The sequence below is a fragment of the Arachis stenosperma genome, chromosome 8, assembly GCF_014773155.1.
Source record: "Arachis stenosperma cultivar V10309 chromosome 8, arast.V10309.gnm1.PFL2, whole genome shotgun sequence".
Lineage (NCBI taxonomy): Eukaryota > Viridiplantae > Streptophyta > Magnoliopsida > Fabales > Fabaceae > Arachis > Arachis stenosperma.
The window spans coordinates 18,018,442-18,041,049 of NC_080384.1; the positions used below are offsets into that span (position 1 = coordinate 18,018,442).

General features: G+C 36.5%; 1 protein-coding gene across 1 annotated transcript; it reads right to left on the reverse strand.

The window, feature by feature from the left end:
* Positions 1-527: 527 nt before the first annotated feature.
* Positions 528-21,967, reverse strand: LOC130944679 (protein SABRE). Its single transcript, XM_057873124.1, has 23 exons — positions 21,487-21,967; positions 19,717-19,828; positions 19,254-19,514; positions 18,674-18,933; positions 18,156-18,378; positions 17,272-17,442; positions 17,092-17,169; positions 15,880-16,137; positions 11,662-13,767; positions 9,137-10,976; positions 8,827-8,921; positions 8,244-8,600; positions 7,906-8,024; positions 6,915-7,164; positions 6,181-6,405; positions 5,379-5,518; positions 4,550-4,622; positions 4,134-4,235; positions 3,870-4,040; positions 3,225-3,554; positions 2,966-3,133; positions 1,476-1,848; positions 528-1,169 (listed from the first exon to the last, which is right to left on the reverse strand). Exons 1-23 carry the CDS (start codon positions 21,555-21,557, stop codon positions 1,060-1,062), a joined length of 7,893 nt encoding a protein of 2,630 aa, XP_057729107.1. The 5' UTR covers positions 21,558-21,967; the 3' UTR covers positions 528-1,059.
* Positions 21,968-22,608: the final 641 nt, after the last annotated feature.

Consider the following 22,608-nt stretch of genomic DNA (forward strand, 5'->3'; position numbering starts at 1 on the left):
TCTCATATTCAGTCACTTCTCTCCCAACAGGACCATTTAAATCTCCTCCTAAGAAAATCTTATCTCCCAAAGGAATGTCTTAAACCAAACTCTCTAGATCCTCCTAAAACCTTATCTTGTGTTGTTCGTCCGAACCCACTTGCAGTGCATAAATCCTCCTAAAACCACCTTCTTGACATCCACTATGATAAAATATTAAAATTGACTACGTTCAAATATTTCTTCATTAGAAATGCTGCAATGGTAGTTTACTCAAGTTTTTGTATAAACACATTCACCAATAACCATGTCATATTTTATATTTGGTGTTCTAGGAGCCTTGGTAAAAACACGTCATTCCATAACGTATACAAAATTTTCTCCAAATTTAAACATCTGTTTGAATAAATAATAGAAAATTGCTGACCAATATGCCATATAGGAAGACGAAGATTATTCTCTTGGAAAATGGATTAGCATAACCTAACCTTATATATATATATATATATATATATATATATATATATATATATATATATACACTGATGTTAAGAGAGAATATTGCTTTTATTCTATTTTTCAAAATATAATCAAATGTCTGTACAAAATCATGTCAACCTTTAGGGTCCTAATTTTCTATCTAATACATTTAGGAGCCCAAAAATGCACATTGATCTGTGGCTACAAGAATATACAACACAAGGATGACCTGGTAGATGTCCGTTACTGGAGATCTGGAGGAATGGAAATCTGTGGTTGATGGTAACAGAAAATGGGAAGATAGGGGATGAAAGCAAGGCCCTAAATCACACTGATCTCTTGGGTTGCCAGTGAGCATACACATTTGACTATAATCAACATTGGTGAGTATACACATTTGAGTATCAATCAATCAACATAGCATTGCCAAAATATCTCGAGTCCCCTGTTTTCTTTCCAGTTTACGCCTGACCTCTCTGCTCATGTATCTCTTTAAGTTTCTTCCATCGAGTTCTTTCTCAACAGAGAAAAGGTCAGCTGCCAGAGAGAGTACTTTATGTGGCACACAACTGATAAGTAAAGGAATTACTGAAACCATTTCTACTCATGAAAATCTTCATATGGTGAGGATCCGCTTGAAGAATCACTATCAAATGGGGTTGTCTCTCTTGGAGATGATGGTAGCGATTCTCTTTGTTGTGAGGATGAGCCTGAAAAAATCAGCAAAGATAAGGAAGGCAAATATAAAAATTTAATGAGATATTTTAATCTACAAAAATTTCACCACTAAACAAAACAGGTTGGGGTAGTGTACTTTTTAGGTCTAGGCTACAGGCTATATACAGCAAGTTGGAGAAGATGGATAAAGGGTATGATTGTATGATTCAAGTCAGTAATAAGTATAATATTAATGTAGGATATTCTAAAAAGCCAAACAGAAAGTATTTCCATTTCATAAAAAGAATGGGTTCTAAACAAAATGCTAGCAAAAGCACAAGGGTGACACTTGAGCAGACCTTTCTGTCCTCTGGAGCGGAACTTCTTTGTGTGCCGCCTAATAAGCTTTTTAGCTTTCGTAATTGTCAGCTGCCTGGCAAAAGGAGAGAACTCAACATCACTTTCACTCCAATCCCCTTGAAAATCATTGTCTTCTGCACCCCTCATTGTTCGGAGCACAAATGCCTTTGCCCTGCGGCGTTGAGTGTTGAACAGTCCTCTAATGGATGTTACAAAACCATCACCAGCACCATCACTTGGACGCTTTGGCCAAGATGGTGGATACTGATCAGATTTTCCTGCCTGGCCTTCATTGTCACTAAAGTTAAGGTCAATCTCTGGAACACCAGCTCCAGTGGGCTGACTCTGACCTTTGTTATTAAATTTCTTACCCTACATCACCGATATAGTAGAAAAATATTTAAAGGAATTCAGAAGAAAAAGCTGCCACCAGACTCTGCATATATTACTATTTATTTAAAGCAACATAATATGCTGTTTACAAATTGATGATCAAATAAAATTATCAAAAACATTTAGCACAAAAAAAAGTAGTAGGTATAGTTAAAATTAATGAAATAAAGAAGTTTCATATTAATCTCCAAAAAATAAGAAAGGCGGTAACTGGCATGCCACATCCTGTATAATCAACATAGAAGTAGCACACATTTTTCTTGACTTGACAAAAGCCTTTTTAATGGGAATCACCATCTAATAAAACTCTAACAATGTAGTGTTTTCCCTCCTAATTATATTGAAATTTCTTTCACATCTATTATATCATCATATTTATGTCTCAAATGCGAAGTCCTGAGGAGTTATTTACTGGTGGTGCAAACATGGAAAAGCACACAATTGAAATAGTAAAATGGAACAACCACAAACCCACGCTCTATAAATATATTTATGTGAAGTAAATAAATTAGTGGTTTTATTTTACAAAAGTTTCAAATTTATAAATATATTTAAGTGTAAAGTATACTTTTTCTTCTTAACGTTTGCGATATTTTTCAAAAATATTCTTAACGTTTAATTTCATTCAATTTTGTCCCTAATGTTTTCAATTTGTGTCAAAACTACTCTTTAAAGTTTTCAATTTTGCCCCTAAAGTTTTACATGGAATTAACATTCAGAGGTAATTTTGACACAAATCGAAAATGTTAAAGAAGAAATTGAATAAAACTAAACATTAAGGGTATATGGCCACCTAGTGGGACAAGGCTTTGTTGTTGTTGTTGTTTGTTAAGGGTATTTTTGAGAAAAATCACAAACGTTAGGAACAAAAAGCATATTTTAGCCTATTTAAAAAATAACAAAGGTAGCATGTCAAACTGCTAGTAATGATAATGGGAATCACACAAACATCGAACTCACTCAAGTTTCATTTTGTTTTGTTTGATGACATCCTTACTCTTCATAGTAGTAGGTATATATAGCAGAGGAATCAAGAAAGGAAAACAGCAGGCCATATACAACCACTAAAAGAAGAAAACTGTAAATCATTCATTACCTGCATTCCCGTCACAGATTTTAGGACTCCCCAGATGATGTGCTTCTTAACTCGTGAGAAAAGTCTTCGCCAAGTCCCAGTAAACTCAACCCGGTGAAATTGGTCCATCAGCAATTTCAAATCATTTACAACAAATCTCTGTCCTTCATATGTAACCAATAACTCAACCTGCAAAACACATTTTGCAGAAATTCAAATTATAATGTCATTTGTAAGGATGATCTGTAATAGCTTCACCAAAAGGACCAAAATTACCCACCTGGCTGATTTTGATGTTGTGAAACTCCATCATCTTTCGTGGCCTAGATCTCTTTTCTTCATGTGACTTGGCCAACTTTTTTTCTTCATGAGATGAGCGACCAGCTTTGAAACCTTTGGAATCTTTTGATTTATTCTTGGAGCCATCATCCTGTTGCTCAGTAGAACCAAATGGGACATTTTTTGAGGAAGAGAAGCTTTGTAAGACAAGTTCATTAGCTACAGATTCTGCCACAGTCTCTTCCCAAGTTCTGTCAAACGAGGAAGTTCTTCTCAACTCGGGATCAGTACCAGTACTGGGGTTTGCTTTGACATTTGACACCTTGGAGGCCTGCAAGCAGGTTACCAAAACCCTTCATGAGAAACCTACCATCTTAAAATAATAGAAATCAGGAGAATATTAGAAAAGATCGAATGTGACACTAATACTGCTTGAAAAGCTTGTCATTTTGGCCCTTAAAAGTTTGTGTGTTACATTTGGGAGGACCAATGCATAGGAGTCTTCTTTACTTCAGCCTTTTCTCATCTTTATGACCATTTTTTAAAAATTCTCGTATCCAGAATTTTTACAATGCAGCCCAACAGAAGTGTTCCCCTAGAATTAGTATTCCCTGAACATGTGTTTGACAATTCATCAAATACTTACTTGAGCAGAATCAGCCGGCTGACTTGAAGAAAATAGCATCGCAGAGATGCCAGATTTCGATGAAGCCTCAGACTCTTTTGTTGTGTTACTGCTTGAAGCAGAAACTTCATTGAGTGATGAACTTTTCTTTACACGCTTTGCACCAGCGGTGGTTGAAACCTTCCAAACCTCCTGTTTAATAACAACTATGTTAACTTCTGACATAATTATCTATATATTTGGCCCTTGGAATTCCAGAATAGTAATAAATGATCCTAAACTAACCTGTCGGCGTTGAGAGTCTTGTTCTTCTTCTGGGAAGAAATACTCCCACATCATTCTGTACATGGTTTCTGTTAAATGGATCTTAAGGGGATAAATCTCTACCTATAGTGAAAAGTAATTCGTATTAGGAACAAGCTGAATCAAGATTGACAATCTGAGCAAAGAATTATAGATAACAAATTTTAATTTCAGTTCCCCAATAGATCTTACTCTTGTAAAGCGGAATATATTGATGTGGCAATATAACAATACACATGGTCTCAATTTTTATCAATGATAAATATATAAATAAATACGTAAAAAAAAATACAAAAGGGAAAAAAGAGAAGGAATAAGATGGATTCTGTTGTTCTGAATTGATTTTAAGTCTCACAATATTTAATAATTCAAAATAATAACCTTAAGGATATGATTACCTGAAAAAGTTCAAGGGGAGAATTTCCATCTCTTGGAGCTCCCTGTTTTGCATCCACTCGAAGCATCACTTTTCTGGGAAAGAAACAAAATAAAAAATAAAACAGCAACTATAGATAATGTTCTAAACAGAAGTGTAGATTAATGAGTCTATACTGAGACATCCACAAAATTATCTACTTTAAACACAAAAGTAGTAGTATCTTGGTTGGTTGAATTATCCAAAACTATGGAAAGATAGAGGGAGATATAAACCACTAGACTCAATCTGGTTGGTCAAAATGGAGGAGTTTTGGGGGGTTTATATACGGAAAAAAAAAAAAAAAAGAAGAAAAAGTACCTCTATGTTCTATGGAACAAAGTGTTGGGCAATACAAAGTCAACAAGAAGATAAGTTTAGTGCAGCAGAGACGAAAATGCTTTAGTTAATAAGTAGCCACACACTGTACAGGACAAAATAAAGAACGCATACATGACGGGAAAAGTAGGAGTTGCACCAACTATTCAAAAGATGGTGGAATCTCACCTTAGGCAGTATAGAATTCAGTGAGGAGGATGAATCAAATGAAAGTAGCTCAGTGGCTAAGGGTTGATGGAGGCCCAAGAAAACTTTGCAAGAAATTATTGAACAAGATTTAAGTATAATTTATTATATATACCATGATGATGTCATCATGTCCAAATGATACTGATCTGTAAGGTATGTAGACATGTAAAATGACTTAACAGTAACTGTTTCCAATGACTCGACCATGTGTGACATAAAAAAACACAATATATCATCATATGAATTTATAAGCATCAATAAATTATGAAAAAGACAATACATACTTTACCCATTCAGACGGAGGATTCCATGCTGACAAAAGCATATCGGACTTGGCATTGGGTAGGCAGTTTCTGACAACAAAATATTTTGTTGTAAACTGAGCAACACCAACATCCTTGTAATCCCGGTCAAAGTCATAAATCTGTGTTGGAAGAATGAAACTGAATTAGCATACCGTTGTTAGTCCAAAAAGAAAAAAAAGTTTCAGACCTAAACACTAGCAAAGATCAATGATTCTCTAGCACACCTGCACAGAAACATGGGCAAGATAGAAATAAACTAGAAAAAGTTACACGATTTCATTCCTATCTCCTATAGCATAAGAGACAGACAATCAGTGGTCTGGTAAAGCAGAAGACTATCACATACCAATTCCTTCTGTATCTAGTCCATGGAGTATATTTAAGTGATGGACTCCTGAAATATGTAGCTTATGAAGGTCATGAAGCTTGCTATCTGTTATAGTATGTTATCTATCAGAGTTAATTGTTAGAGTTAGATAAAGACCGCTGTCTTGGGTGCTTATTCTGTTTTGCAAACACTGAGCTGACAAAAATATGAACCTATTGTAAAATTACGCTTTAAGAAATAGAAATCAGTTTCACTCTTTGCATTTTATCTCTTGCTTTCATTTTATTTCTCAACTTTCCCACCTTCTTCACTCTAACCAACTATACAATTTGAGAAGGGCAAGAATTAGCAATGATAAAATTTAACATAGAAGCAAATTTAAAGGGGACTAGCTTGTTTCACAAGAAAACATCGAAAGTAGGAAGAAAGAATAATTTTGAAAATTAGCATTACCATGTCATTAATCTCTGCTTCAGCAAATGATTTACCATCGACAAGCATGCTCCAAACAACTTTGTTAATTTGCAAAGATATGCGCATAGCATAGGAAGGACTTTTGTTCTTCTCCTTCTCCATTAGCCGCAGCTGTGCAGCTTTTTGTAGTGCCATCCTTAGCGATGCAGATGCATCCCTTCTGGATTTTTGTGCACTTAAAAGTTCTCTCTTCAGTCCTTGCACCTGTCAGTATTGGAATACTGCTGATTAGGCATCCACAATTGCACATCTGTTATTTACCAGGATATGACTATTGATATAAAAGTATCCTATGCATCTCAAACTCAGGCTAATGATAAAGCCACGCATATTCTTCCACTAATTGTTTGAAAGAAAGCAAAGAATTCAAGTATCATTTAGGCTATAAGACTGAAAATGGGACTGGATCTCCACTTCAATAGGACAGCCAGTTAACGGACTGGTAAAAAATATTTAGCTCTGTAATCGCTAAGATTTAACCGAAGTGGTCAATCAACCAATAAAAGAACCGGTTTCAAATCACTAATTTACTCAGTTAAGAAGTCTACCGACTTCTGCCAATGGATACTAACATCTCAAGAACTGAAATAATGAAAAAATATCACCATGAAAGTACTACCTGATGATATAATATTTAAAACAAGCATCTATAATTGGGATAAACCTATTTAGTCATCTCAATTAAAATATTGTTAACCACATTCAATTCTTACCAGCACAGATTTTCCACCAGTTATCATCCACAAGTCACTTTCCTTTTCCGGACATGGAGATCCAGGGGTGTCACACCAAGCAGACAATTTTCTAATATCATCAAGAAGCAACTTTTGTTCTCTCTCTTTTTGTTCAAGGTTGACTTTTGCAAGTTCCACCTCTTCAACACCATCAGGAACTACTTCATCTGCTTCCTCTTCAATATCTTCATCATCTTCAGCAGGAAAGGACAGACTACTTTTCCGAGGCCTGAGTTGTGTGCAATACACTCATTTAATTTGAAAACACATCACATAGTACAAACATCTTGGATTTTGTTTAACTATCTTGAAGGGAATAAAGAGATGGCATTTATGTAATGATCACACAACGTAAATAACTCTAAACAAATAAATAAAAAGATGTCAGGGTGACAACAGTAAACTTTTTAAATAAAACTATTATATCATTCTACTTCTAGCCACTGCTTCAGTATTTGCAATAAAGCACAAGATAAACAGATGACATCCCTCTCAGACATGTTAATAGATTGGAGAACCATGATTCACTAACATTTTCATTTTCTTTTTATTCTTTTAGATGGGAGGATACCTTTTCCTCTGCTTCTTTGTATCTTTTCTTCCATATCTTAATGAAATTCTGTTTTTATTTTAACAGCAGAAAAACCCAACTGTGAAGGAAATTATAGTGATCTACCCATGTAGCTGTCAAACAGGAGCTACTTCTTTTAACGAAAATACCCAACTCAAATTGGTTTCATTAAATTTGAAAGAACTAACAAACTGCTAAAAGTTTGATATGAAATTATAGTGATCCTAACCATGTAGTCATCAAACAGGAGCTACTTCATTAAATTTGAAAGAGCCAACAAATTGCTAAAATTTTGATATGAAATTATAGTGATCCTAACCATGGAGCCCGCAAACAGGAGCTATATATATATATGAAGAGACAGAAGCTCAGCAAAACAGAAAGCTAATGCATCCTTACTTTGGAAGGCGTGCAAAGAGAAGATTGGTCAAGACGTCCAGCATGACCTGAAATTGACGGGATGTCATTGTTGCTGTTATATTATGAGAATTGAATATGAGCTCCTTCAACGGCTTCACCTGCAGTAAAACATTCCTTAAAACAAAAAAGAAAGAAAAGCAAAATACTACTTAAAACAGAAAAGTAACAACTGTGATAAACAACATATCTTTAGTAGAAAACTTACTCTTCAAAGAAATCATGTTTTGGACTACATGCATTTACATAAAAGAAAAAAAAAGGGCATGTTTGTATATTACAGACTAGTATGCAAATCATAGGATACAAGAATAGCTTACCTTCAGTTCTGGAGTGCCCCCTTTGTGCCTTGTGTATCTAAAATACATATCACAAGGCATAAAAACTCTCTCAAGAAGAGCACCTGTACGCATCACTTTCGGAGAACTTCTACTAATTTTTGGAAGCCATTGCAATCCAGCTCCTGGATCGACATCTGTTGGTGCCACATGAGCCTGCACATGCTCCAACATAACAGAGAACTCCATTCGTTTCCATGTCATTTCAGGTTCGTATTCACTAATATGCACATCTTTGGTACCAAGTGCTTGCTCAATCATCTCATAACCAACATGAAGGACAGAATGAAATGACCGGGCTAAAACACGACCACTTACAGCAGCAAGCAAAAATCTACCCTGTCCAACAAAAAAGTTGAGGTGATAAGGCATGAGTGATGTCTATGTATAACTAAGCACTAAAATATCAGGAGGTAAATAAAGTAAAAAGATGTTTGTACCACTTTACTTTGCAAATTCACTCGATACTTCAAAATTTTTTTATAGAACAAAATGAGCACAGTGCATATCCCCTCTGAAAGCATAACAGAAACTCAACTCAAATGCAAATTGTATTCAAACTTACATTGGCATCCTCTGAATGCAGATTAAACTGCGGCTCAATAACATTCACCATAAAGTGTCGCTTTCCCTCTGAATCATCTTTGCTATCGTTTATAGCTAGCAACACAACAAAAAGGATTCACAAAGGAGGAACCAAACTCTCAATCAACATATGCAAGAACAGATCATGCTTAGCAGGAATAAAACCAATGATTAAGTTTGTTGTTTGTAACAAATGCCATTGTTAATTATCATTTCACTTCATGTGTGTCATTAGTCTCTAATTTGCATGTCCAAATATAGCAGTTAACAAATTTATTTATGGAATATACCAGAGCGGAAGTTGTCCCCCTTAACTGTATTTGATGGAGACGATGGTGACACAGAAGTGCCTGCTTGCTGAGAAGGAGAATTGGAAATATTAACAGCAGGAGAACACCTGGAAACATTATCTTGACGGGTACCAGCTCCATTACACTGTTTGTTTCCCTCAACAAATTTTCTCTGAGCATACTGTCGAGAAGGAGAAGGCTTGGGTGATTCAAATGCTTTGGAGAGACCTCCAACCCAGGCCCAGACAGCATCTCTGTTTTCAATAGTCCAAAGAAGCTTCAGACCATAGACAAACACACGCTGACAATTGTCAGCTATCACCACATTGTAACCATCGTCATCACTGGGATCAGACCGCATGTGTTCATCTGTTTCACTCCCATTCTCAAACTCGGACCGTACATATGTCATCTCAACATTTCTTCTTCCTGCTTCCTGCCATGCTAGTAACCTAACAGGATCAGCCTTTGGAGATTGTCTTCTAATAGTAAAGTAATCAGATGACAATAGAAACCCATCATCACGGTTTTTCTCTGTTGCGTGACCTTTTTCACTGGATAATTTGTCCATGGGTACAGATTGTGAACTTTTCCTTATCATGTTAACCACTTTGGCAACAGTAGCAGTCTCTTCTTTATTAAGGAAAGCCTTGGGCATATGTAGGTCAAGACCTTGGTAAACAAGATCGAGAATGTCACGCTTGCTTTCAAAAGTATACTTTTGCTTTCCCCTACTATAACATAGCTCATATTTCAGCTTTGTCATTGTGAAAGTCAGCCCTTTGGCTGGGTCATCATCATGTAAAGGCATGTTCTTTATACAGGCTGGTGTGGCATCTAGCCGCATCATAAATTCAGTCATCACTTTATCTAGAGAAAGATTTCCTGATCGGGGAATTCTTGGAATACCAAAACGAGGCCAACGAGAGAAAGTTCGCAGTTTATGTGGAGGATTGTAGTTCAAGCTCCAGAATCTTAGAATCCATGCTAGATCATGAGCACCAAAGTTAAACGTTGGGGAAGCAGGTGAAACATTCTGGGTTATGTGAGAAGGATCATAGACTGTAGGATCTTGTTCAACATTGCCCCTGGCAATGGAAGAAGTGCACAGTTTTCCTGATGGAGGAAAAGGTCTTAGACAGAAGTTCCATCGCAGGGAAAGAGAAGTGGATCTGAAGGGATCAAACACTTTGTCACGAGGTTTGCCCTCAACTGGAAGCGCAAATAAATAATGATTCATGGGATCTCCAGATTCACAATCCCAGTCCATTGTAACCTCAAGAGTAAAGACCGGGGCTTCTAGAAATGCACCAGAGACACCTGTTGGAATTTTGAAACCGCGTCTGTTTGCCAAACTTTCCAAACTACTCAATAGAAACTTAAAATCTTCAGCATAAACAAAAACACGGCCATCAGACTGGTGAATTTCCATAGAGCTAGTCACAATTTGAAGCTTGTCAACCTTTTCATAAGGATCTGTAGTAGCCAAAATATTCCATCTGGATTCAGAGAACAGTAAGGAAACTTTTCCATGGATGTAATTTCTCATGTCATCCCACCAAGGCAAACTCCGCTCCTTCTTTGGCGGCAAAATAAGTGGACCAGGATTCCTCACACTTAGATTAGCCCTCCGAAGGGCCACAGTGAAAGCATAACTAACATCAGCAAAACCTGGTTCATAACCAACCCCATATGACACCTCACCTTTTTGAAAATGTATTGGCAAGTCTGAATATGTCTTCATTGGTGGCGTAGTACCACTAGCCGACCGAAGCATCTGGACCTTTCTCCATCTCCCAACATAAACTTCTTGATATATTTGAGGCTGAAAGCTTGTTGCCTAGTTTAAATAGAAAATTAATAAACAGACGACAATGGAAGGAAATTTTATCATGTTGATTACCACGCAGTTACTTCCCAAAATAGGTCAAAGAAATCAGCTTAACCAAAAGGAAACATACATTGATGCAGACATATATAAAATAATATTTTAATATTCACAAACAAAGCAGAAAAACCAAACTAAATCCATAGCAGCACATGAGCAGCACTAAAGGGATACTGGAGCAATCCTATCCGGTAAAAGGCTTATCGTAGAAAAAATCATCAAGAATACTAGCATTTTGCACCATTCAGCACCAAGTTACGGCATAAACCAAGGACTGTCACAATATCTCAGCATTTGTATGAGAGTAAAAACCGCCAACTTAAGTGATTTGTGCTCTACAGTATATTGTGGATTATAGTAAGCGGTTATCTTATCCTCCTCTTGGAGTTCTCAAAGACTTCTCTAATGACATTTTATCTCACAATGGACCCATTCATGTAGACAGATATTTCTTGAAATAGTATTTTCATCTTTGAAATTATTTTGTCCGGCTATACAGTAGATTATTTACCGCATCACTTCAAGCTCGTGATTCAGTACTCTAAAAGGACCTTCTTTAATGAAAGGATGAGAACAATATACAACATAACAAGGTTTATACTGAACAAAGAGACATGATGGAAGTTATTAATCTTACCTGCTGAGCCAACACAACACGGCCTTCACATTTACCAGAACTTCCAGAGAAAAGTGGAAATGTGTAATTCCGAAGCTGGACTACCAAAGACCCCGTATTTAAGAGAATTTTTGCTCCATACAATCGGGAAAATGGAATATCATTCTCAAGGCAAACAGGATCGAGCTCCTTCAGAACCTCAACCATTCCAGCATCTCCACCATCAATTTTTTTCAAGCTAACATCTAAGTCTAATGCAGTTATTGAAAGAAGAGAAGTTCTTGAAGAACTGGGCTTGAAACCAGCTTGGAAACCCTCTGCACAAGCACCTGAACCTTCAGGTAACACTAGATTCTGGCATGCTCGGTAATATGATCGGAATGATCGTTTGTAAATTTCTTCTCTCATGGATTCAATAGTAGCAGAATCTTTCATATCAATCTCATCATCATTAAAATAGATTTTTCTATCATGAGAATTGTTGGTGTCAGTAGATTTTGGACCTTGTTTCGCCTTCAATGCAAATTCATCTAGAAAGTTCAACCGGACAGTCAACTCACCAACCTCCTTCTTAAGCAACTGATAGTGTTCATCAAGCCATCCCTGCAGTGGCTCCTCTTCAATATCAACAGTTAATTTGCGTAAGCAAAATTTTATGCATCCAAACTGTACCGAACTAGGTTTCTTAACTTTCAAGCTCTCTCTCTTCACAGGAAAAATCATGTTAGTTTTGGCAGCAATTATGAGTTTCAATCCTCGTAACATATCCTCAATGACATCATCAATGGCACGCAATTGCAATCTGTATGGCATGCAAATGTGAACATCAAGACCTTGGATTACCCAATCCCATGTTGTGACTACATGTCCTTTTACATCAGATGCACTAGATGTGACACTAGGAATTCGCGAAATTTGCATCCGACTACTCTTGCATATTCTCGCCCCATTGAAACTAAGCATGAGTCCTTCAAGGAGCACACCTATGCGAGCATTCTCAGAGAAAATTGATTGTACCTGAAGCGTAGCTTCAACTCCATCTCCTAGATCAGCTGATATACTTAACAGTTCAACATCAACAGCAAAGATAGACTCTTTCTTCTTCTGCTTTTCATGGTGCCCTGATTCAATGGTACCTTCATTTTTCCTATTAGCATCTTGTATGTGAGACATATCGCCTATGTGTTCATTATCACGCTCTTGAAGCTTCCTATTGTGTACCAGTAACTTCAACTGCAGAACAAATTCAATTAGCGATAGATGTGCATCAGGTTCCCACCTTACACTGATTTCAGTAGCGCTGAAAAGGGAACAGACAGCAATTTCTTTAAGACCGCCTGATCGCTGTACAAATTTAGCATTTTGCATATCAAACAATGCCACCTTTGTTACTGGCCTATTTTCCTCCATATACTCCTGATAGATAGATTGGGCTCGTTCAAGTTCCATCTGTGTGGACAGTTTCTCTTTGTTCATAGACAAATTAAATTGGAAGATTTCAAGAGACAAGGAGTACTTCAGCTTCTGGTATTCGTGGGAAATAGTGGACATTATGTTTGCATTGCGTGGGGTACCATCTGCTGACACATTTATTACAACTCTACCACCCTGTGAACCATAATTAACTCGCTTGGGGTCTGGAATAATAGTATTTTCCAAGGATGTCTCACCCCATAAATATACCGAACACCTTTCAAGATTAAACTTCAATAACTGAGTTCCCTTCCCTGAAGGTTTTGTCAAACGCCCTTGGCTCTGAGTCGATTTTCTCTTTGAAGCAGATAAGCTTTTCAGTAGCGCTTGAAAGGATATAGCTGTTGATACAAGTGATTCTACACGCTTGAATGTTAGAAAAACTCCCATGCCAGTCACATCAACTGATAAACCTAGCTTACAACCGGGACCATCTTCTTCAGAGGATTCAACATCCTTTTGCCCCCAATCGAAACTAACCTTGGCAATGTGCATAATGGAGCCAGAGTTTGATTCCACGCCAAAAACACTTTCTTTCAAGCATTCTTGATATTCATCAGCCAAGTGAAGATTTAGCTCACCAAGTTCAACATGTACTGCGGTCCCCATACTAGAAACATTATTTGCAAACAGATGTGATGATTGAGAACAACCCTAGATATGGAAAGCATTAGTTAGATACTTCATTGTCAGATTTGTTACACAAATCATTTTAATCATTAAAATAAATAAATAAATTAGCAACATCCAAAATTATAGACTGAAACCAATCAACATTGGTTCATTGAACGGGATTTAATAGATCTCTTATTTGGTAACCATTCCTTAAGAACCCTTCATAAGAACTCTTCAACAAGACTCAACCAAAAGGGAAGACCTGAAACCAATAATTGACAATGATCCTATTTTACCCCATTAACAATGAAATTTACTAGATGCTGGAAATTTTGGTATCAGTTCAGGGGTATGTACAGAAATTTGCATTTTTTTTAATCTGCTAGCTTCCCCAACATCAAAATAACCAAAATTGAAAAGATTATCTCATTAAGCTTAGTATTAAAGCATCTTGCATTAAAAGCCTATCTCCTTAAACGCAAAACTATTCAAGAAAGAAGGGAGAGACATGATAACTCAAGAGATTGAAAAAGAAGAGACACCATGTAAGGATGACTATCATGAGATAACTTATTCCAAAAGCTTAAGTTGATAGGAGGTACATAAATGGTTACATCTCTAACACGCTTGCTCTTTTGGGTTTTTGCATGAATTTTGCATAGAACCTTTTTTTTATTTGCCTTATGCTGAAAATTTTATTTTTGGTAAACAAGAATCAAACTCTAGACCTTTTGGTCATAGAAGTTCTGATATCATATCATGAAACTACTTGTTCTAAAATATTAGTTGATAGGAGGATATACATGAATAATTATATCTCTAAGAATGACTTGTCCTCTTCTATTATAATTTATTTCTTTTTTTATCAAAACGAAAAAGGAATTTTCAATTGGATTATAATTTGAGTAAAATACTAACTATTTAGTCCACTTAACCAATGATGACAAAATCACGTGCAAGCTCGTAGAACCGCACGTTTTTACGGTTCAACTCCCTCTTTTCGTTGCGCTTCTGCTGTACGAGTATGTAGAGTAGGAATCGTGCAGAAGCGCCGTGTAAAATCGTAAACTCTCCAAAATCGCGACTCTGACAGAAAAAATACATCTCAAGAAGGGTGGTCTTTAAAAACCTTGCTTTTCTCGTATAGCAATGAAAACCCGACCCGAACCTAGGCCCAATCGGTGAAGGGGAATGTTGAATCCTGAATTACTTGTTGTCGCTGCACTTTCGGCTTTTCCCCTCTCTCGAGTCTCTTTTCCTCTTGCTATTGCCGAAGATTATCGTGTGTGGGTTTCAAAAGCAGGCAGACCGCGGCTGATGCTCCCTCCTCCTCTATTACGTGCTTTGCCATGGCACTAGTGTTCCCTCACCCTCTGCTCCGTAGACTTGCTTTCCTTCTCTCTTAAGTCTCCACCCCGGACTCATTGTCACTGGCTCCTCTGTTGGTGCTTCCGTCGCTTGTTAGTTATTGTAAACTTTTTCCCCTCGTTGGCTCTTTCCTTGTGCCCTGTTTTTGTTATTTTGTTGTGCTAATTTTGCTATATTATTCTACTTTATTGTACTCTATTGTCTATTGTGTTGCTGCCTATTCCTTTTAATATGTATATTCTACGCTTGTTGAGGTACTTTTGTTGAATTATTCAATTTATTGTATTGTTGTTCCTGAATCATTCAATAGCTTTCGTTGTTGTAAAATTATTGAATAGTTACTTGTAATTTGTTTGAAATAGTTTTTATGTAACTAATTTCATGTTGTAAAATTTCTTATATTTTCTTTTTATATTTTTATAATTTACGAGTTATGTTTACGTTTCGTTTTAGGATTTTACGAATTACGATTTTGTACCAGCTTTCCAAATCGAGATAAAAACTACAAGTTCACTACCTTGCATTTAACACCTATCAAAAAGTACTAGACAATTCAAATGCATGCATGACCAATCTAATAATGATTATCCAATTCATCTTCCTCTAATTAATTTTGTTCCATCCCGCACCTGATAACGTTGTTCCTCTAATTTATTTTCCTAAATTTCATTCTTTCTCTCATAAATTCTATTTGGTTTGTTGCCTCATTATATTTTTTCTTTCTAGTTAGTTGACAAATGGATATGAAAAACATCCAAGAATGATGCATCATGATAAACTTACATGATACACTGGAGAGCCAACCATATTGAAAAGAACTATTGTCATCTCAGGAGCCGAGACATTGCATGTCCACATGATGATCTTGATATCACTTGATTGATGTTTTACAACGGAAGATTCTTCACGAAGTACCATCTTTTTCTTCTTAGATGATTGGCCAGATTGGGCAAGCAACCAAGGCTTTAACCTGCTTATTATTATATTGCACTGAGTTCCTCCAAGCTTGATTTCAGTCTCAGCTCTAACAGGTGAGCTTGGCTGAAGCAGAGGATACACCCCCCCAAAACAACAATCAGTCATAAATTACTAGAGCAAATGCAAACTCTCTAAGCAGTTAAAACATTATAAAACATCAAAAATAAAAAGGTTAAAATTCTAGCCGTACACGAAAAATACACACAAACACATCTACAAAGCTAATATTTTTATGTAACCCCCCATACCCCCCAAAAAGAGTCTCACGTTGAGTTTTTCTACCTTTTGTTGCTCCTTGATTATTTTTTCCAAAAATATTGTAGAATTTTATCCTCTTTGTATCCATTGCTCCATAAGCAAACGGTTAATTGGTCTTTGAAAGATATGCAAAATATAAACTAGCCTTCTAAAGATTTCCAACCGTTATTGGTCCTTTATACAAGATATCCATCAAATCGTTGTCTAAATATAGACAGGATTTAATTAATGTCCATTTTAAACATTGAGGGACCAAATATCTTAGAAGAACATATATTTTAAAAATAATAATTGGATGTCTACTTCTCCATCAAAATAGTTAGGTTATTTGTCTTAATGTTAGTGGGAGGAGTTTGTGGTGTTACTACAGGTACATTAAGACAACAATTAGCAAATAGAAGAATCATAACATGCCATGCTATCACTCATCTAGTCAATTCTATTGACACTTTACCAGTCATATAATGAAAAAGAAGCAGTAGTTTGCTGTTAAATCAAATATACATATATAAATTATTAGAACTAGAGAAAAGTTCTAAAAAATAAAATCAACAGAGATGCAACAGTTTCTGCTATCTATTATAAGGTGATACAAATTCAACTTGCGAAACAATATTTTATATATAAAGTATAAACAGGCATTTTTACGATTTGTGGCTCATAATGTTATGTATGTTTTTTCAGGTGTAGTAATCAGAGAACTACCAATTTTACAGCAACATAACGCTGCTTTATGTGAATTGCAAACAATTAACTCACTTGTACTGGTATATACACAAAAGAGACCAAATCCAACTTTAATATCTGTAGGACGGAAGAACCAGCTTCTCTGAGGAGCTGCAATATCAATGAGGCAAAAGAAAGTAAGTCAGCAAGAAGCAAAGCAGCGTGCAAATGGATATCATATCGATTTCCACTAAGATAACACTGACGCCATACATGAATTTCACTAAACTCCACTTGAAAATCGAGGCGTGTACTCTCCCCAACATCCTCAGTAGATCGTGATTTGGTGCTGTTTAATTGGATGCCCATGATGTTATTTTCCATGGAAAGACCATGTTCACGATGCACAAAATTCACATCTAGCTTAGGTAGATTGAAGCTAACCTATCAATAGCAAGTGGTTAGTTTGACTAAATAAAAACAACAAAGATATAATCAACTAGCTTCAGCCCAAACTGATTATCAAAATATATAAGCACCATTAAATACTTTATAGGGCCTGGACTTCCAATATTCAAATGATATTGAGATCACCAAAGATCATACATGTATGCATACATACATACATACTCAGGGACTACATGTGTAGGAACCACATTTTGCCCAAAAGCCAAAACGGTCCAGCAAGCCATAAACAAAACAAGATCTAACCTCAGCAAGGAGACTCACAAACAAAGCATCACACGAGAAGCACAAAGTTTAAGAAAAGCTGCACAAAGGCCCCCGTTTTTATAACTGTCCCAAGACAAAAATTCGCAGACATTGGGGAGAAAAGACGTATTTGAAGAATGGCACAAATATATAACAGGAAATATCTCTCCTAGGATAAAATTTGTTTGAACCAACCCCCCCCCCCCCAGCGCAGGGGCGGCCACATACCCACCCACCCAAAAAAAAGTGGGGAAAAGGACTCACTCTCCCATTGTCGTCTTAGTGTCTCTGCATTTTCTATCTTAAACATATACCAAACAAAACCAAAGACACATCACTATAAAAATAAAGCTAGTAGCAAATCCACCAAGTTCCATAATGTGATATCTTCACAATTTTAGAGCCCAGAAAAAATAATAAGTAGGAATAAGGTTTAAATTCACAACCTTCTCAGGAAACATCGAACCATACTTGGAGAAGGCTGCAAGTGTTTGCTGCTGCTTTGATGTCCTTTTTGCACTCAGAGAATCAACACTTGACCCTATAATTTTTTCAGACCCCGAAGAAGACTCTAATGAACTCTTGTTTTTCAAAAGCAACCCCTCATTCAAATTCACGGTGACTTCACCACTTGAAATGTCCAGATTCCTAATAATTATGCCCACTTCCCTGTGTCAAAAGAGAAGAAAACAAAATTAACCTAGTACTACTAGATATAAAAGGATAAAAACAACAACGCAGGAAATAATGAGACTATCCAAGTTAAACTGTAGTCATGTAAGCCAACAACTTTTAGTTGGTAACTCTGCCAATAGGTCAAACATTTAGTTTAAAGAATTTGTAACTTTTGGAAAGAGAAAAGAACAACAAATTAAAAGAGAGAATAAACCTACTTCATATTCTACAACCACCACTCTAACAAGCTGATGATTAACATTAAAGGATGAAAAGAGAAGAAAAATACCTATCATGACCAAATTCACATGAGACAGAGAACTTTTCACAAACAAAAGGAGCAGTAGACCTTTCCATAGCAGTAATGGATTCTTGTCCACTGCATCCTCCACCACTTAAATTAGATAACTGATCACAGCTAACCCTTGGCTCACCAATGTAAACAGTAATAGGTACAATTTGCAGTCTAACTAACAAATTTGAATTGGATCCACCATCTTTAGAAATATCCACATTCAATTCCTTGATCTCAATAGTAGCTTTTGGAGTCTGCAACATTCATGAGAAATCCTCATTGAAAGAAGAAAAATATAATAAGATCAAAATAGGGGAAGGGGAAAGAAATTCTAATAAAACTAGTTTAAATTTATAAGCAGATACTGAGTTATGGTCTATTTTCTCTCATTAAAATAATTATCACAGTTGATGATATGTTTGCTAAATATATTAAATGCAAATATATATATATATATATATATATATATATAGAGAGAGAGAGAGAGAGAGAGACACACACACACAACAGGTAGTAAATACAGTCAACATATGCTTGACTACAAAAGAAAAATCAACACTATGAAGATGCACACCTTCAAAACAAGATCAGTCACACAAACTGACAAATATCTTGCAATATTTCCTACAATCATCCACTTCCCCCTGCCTGAAGCACGGGATTTGCGAGTTTTCTTCTTCCCAATGCTTTTATTTGAAGGCCTCAAAACTACTTCTAAATCACAGATTAACACTTGCAGCTTTGGATCTCGAGACATGAAACCGACACCAAGTTTGACCAGGGACTGCCGTAAGCTGACTTTAATTTCACCAACAGATATCGATTCAATAGCACCCTGTACATGTTATGAATCAACAAAATATATAATCCCATGAGCCCTAAAAGACACAAGTCTGGTAAGAGAAACAAAAATGGCAATAATAGAATAAAAATATAGGATTCTTAACTACTAAAGTAGTAGGTAGTTTAAAAAAAATGTATAATCTAAAAGGCTTCCTACCATGAAATAAGGCAGCGAATAAAGAAAATGAAATAACCTTTTTAAACTTCACAGTCACATCTCTTAAACATTTCCAACCACCAACACGAAATCCAACAGATGCTCCTAAAATCCGGCTCAAAATCCAAGCCAACAACCCAGAAGCAAATCTGTAATAAGATGCATAATCAAAACCAAGTGATATTATATTTAAAATGCATCAAGCATCTATTGAATTTTTATTACTTATAACTAAAAGTAATGGTGATATAATAGTCAATCATAAACCAAACAAAATTAGTTATTATTACCAATGCATCAGCACAAAAGTAAAATACACAAACATATATTAACAAAAAACAAAAAGGTCAATGTCAATGTATCAAAAGATACCAATGTGGTATGATTTGATAGCAAGATACGTATCCCTCCCAAACAAACACTACATGGGGAAATAGAACATTTTGACCCATTTTCATTTCTGCTGAATTGTATCACAATAATGACAAGTTTATCCTCTAATAAGTTCAAAGCTGCCATGAATAAATAGTAACTTAAAGCACATATAAATATAGAGATTTCAGAAGCTACCCTGCGGAAATAAGAATAATAATTTATTTCCTTTAGCTTGTGTAAAATAAGATAGGGCAATTATCAGATGCTACCCTTTAAGTTTGCCAAAATAGCACTCAACCCCAAACTATCCCAGAAGTTACAGGTGCCTATATTCCATCCCCTGAACAAAAGTTGTTGTGTTAGTCTAACGGGTATCTAACCATCATCAAATTCTTTTAAGGAGAAGGAGAGACACACTCAAGACTAACTTAAGCTACCTAACTTGATTGTTGATTGTTTGTGATGAGAAGCCAATTGAGTAATGTTTTGTAGGAGCACAGTTATCAACTTTTCTTGTGCTCTAATATGGATATAAATGAATTAAGTTATATGGAAGAACATCCGCTCCCTTACCCCCAGCTGCTACTTCTGCTTAATTACTCTATAAGATAATTTTATAAAATATTAGCAAGAATAAAAAGGAATAATAAAAAATTAGAGAAAAACATATTGGGGAGGGAAATGAAAAAAATAAATAAAAAATTAGAGAAAAAAAAAAGAACATCTCAAAGACAACTAACTATTTTATCATCTTAAGAAAATCGAATGCAGGTGAAAGATCCAGCGGAATTAGAAAACCGAACTAAAAGAAGATTTATCTGTCATGAAGTTCCTTCTAGGACTTAATGTTTGACCTTCAATGAATAAACTAATTACAGAGTGGTTTTGCACTACTTCTGCATTTCTGCTTGTTCGTATCCATATTGCTATTCAACGATTCCAAAGGCACCACTTGTTCACATCTTTTCTTTAAACACTATTTCCTCTATACCTTTCCAAAACCCTGGGCAGACTACCCTCCCAATCCCCACTCACAGCTTCGTGACTGGCTAGAACAAGCATCGTAGTCCGAAAGCCAAGAAACTTCCCCCTTTGACTCAAAACTGACTCCTCTCTTGCCCCTCACTCATTCAACTGTCTTCAGTACAAAATCTACACTAAAGCTAGAAGAATGCTACCTATCAAATAATGACACTAACCATTTCAGGCGCGAGACAACAATCTAAAGTTTACTCCATTCCTCTATTCAAATTTCTACTTGAGCTAACGAATCTAATCTACCAAACAAAAACAATACTAACTGTTTGTTGGCAAACGCACTTAATATAACCGCAACACTAACAAAAACAGCAACAAGAAGTGGAAATAGCCAAACAAACACAAACTCAGTAAGAACAAAGAGAGTAAAAAAAGAGTACAATGGCGATCTTACATGAACAGAAGCCACAATGTAATAGAAAGCAGCAAGAATCCAAAGAGGAAGTTGACGGGAGAAGCTGCCATTCTCTGGAATCAGGGAATAGCAACCACTCTCAGTGAAGAAAACAAAAAAACCGACCGAATTTCAGTTTTTCCCTTCTTTGTTTCTTTCTTCAATCGTGCTCGCGAAATTCAGCGAGAGGAAACTCGAGCACGCTCTTACCGCACAGAAACTTCATTGTAAACCAAAAAAGGAAAATTGATCGAAGATTAAGAATTAGGAAACGGAAATGGAAGAAGTTAAGAACCCTAGAATGGGGGTTAAGAAGAACCAGTGAGTAGGGTTGACAAGGGGTTTAGGGGAACAAGGGAGGGTTTGGTTGATTCGATTGGATTCGATTGCGCCTCTGAGATCAGATCCGATCCGCGAGGTGCACGGTGATCGAACAAAGCATGCTGTGTTGGTTGTGCAGTGTTGTGGTGTAGTGGTAGTAGTGAATGAGAAAGGGGTAGCATCCGCTGCGACGCGGGTACAGTGAAAGGGTCAAACATTAGTAAAATGAGAATCATAAAACTAATTAATAAATTTTCTTTCTTTTTTTTGTATAAATTTTCTTTTTTTTTTTTTTTTTTGGTCGGTGGATTGGACAACCCCCAATCCTAGGTACCCCAACGGATTGGACAACCCCCAATCCTAGGTACACAATACACACCCACACACTCCTCACATACTTACCAATTTTTTCTCCTCGGATGCAGCTGATAGGACTCGAACCCGAGACCTTTGAAGTGGGGAGGGGGCGAAATGCCGTGTGAGCTATGGCTCATTGGCATAAATTTTCTAACTTTTGCAGTTGCTTTTGGGCTCCTTGCGACTAGCGAGTTGCCACCGCTTGCATACTCAACTTTGAAATTATTAATGAGTTTAATAGCCGTCGGGTTGGGGCACTACCCCTGACCTAGGCCCAACGCACCCCTCACAAAAGAGTGTCCGACGGGTTGAACCCTAGAACGTCCGACCCAGGAGATATTCGACTTACCATCCGTACGGTTCAGGATACCAGTCGGGCCGGTACATTCGGATCATGACCCGAAGTCCCGATCCGGGGTCCGGAACGACCTACCCTTCCTACAT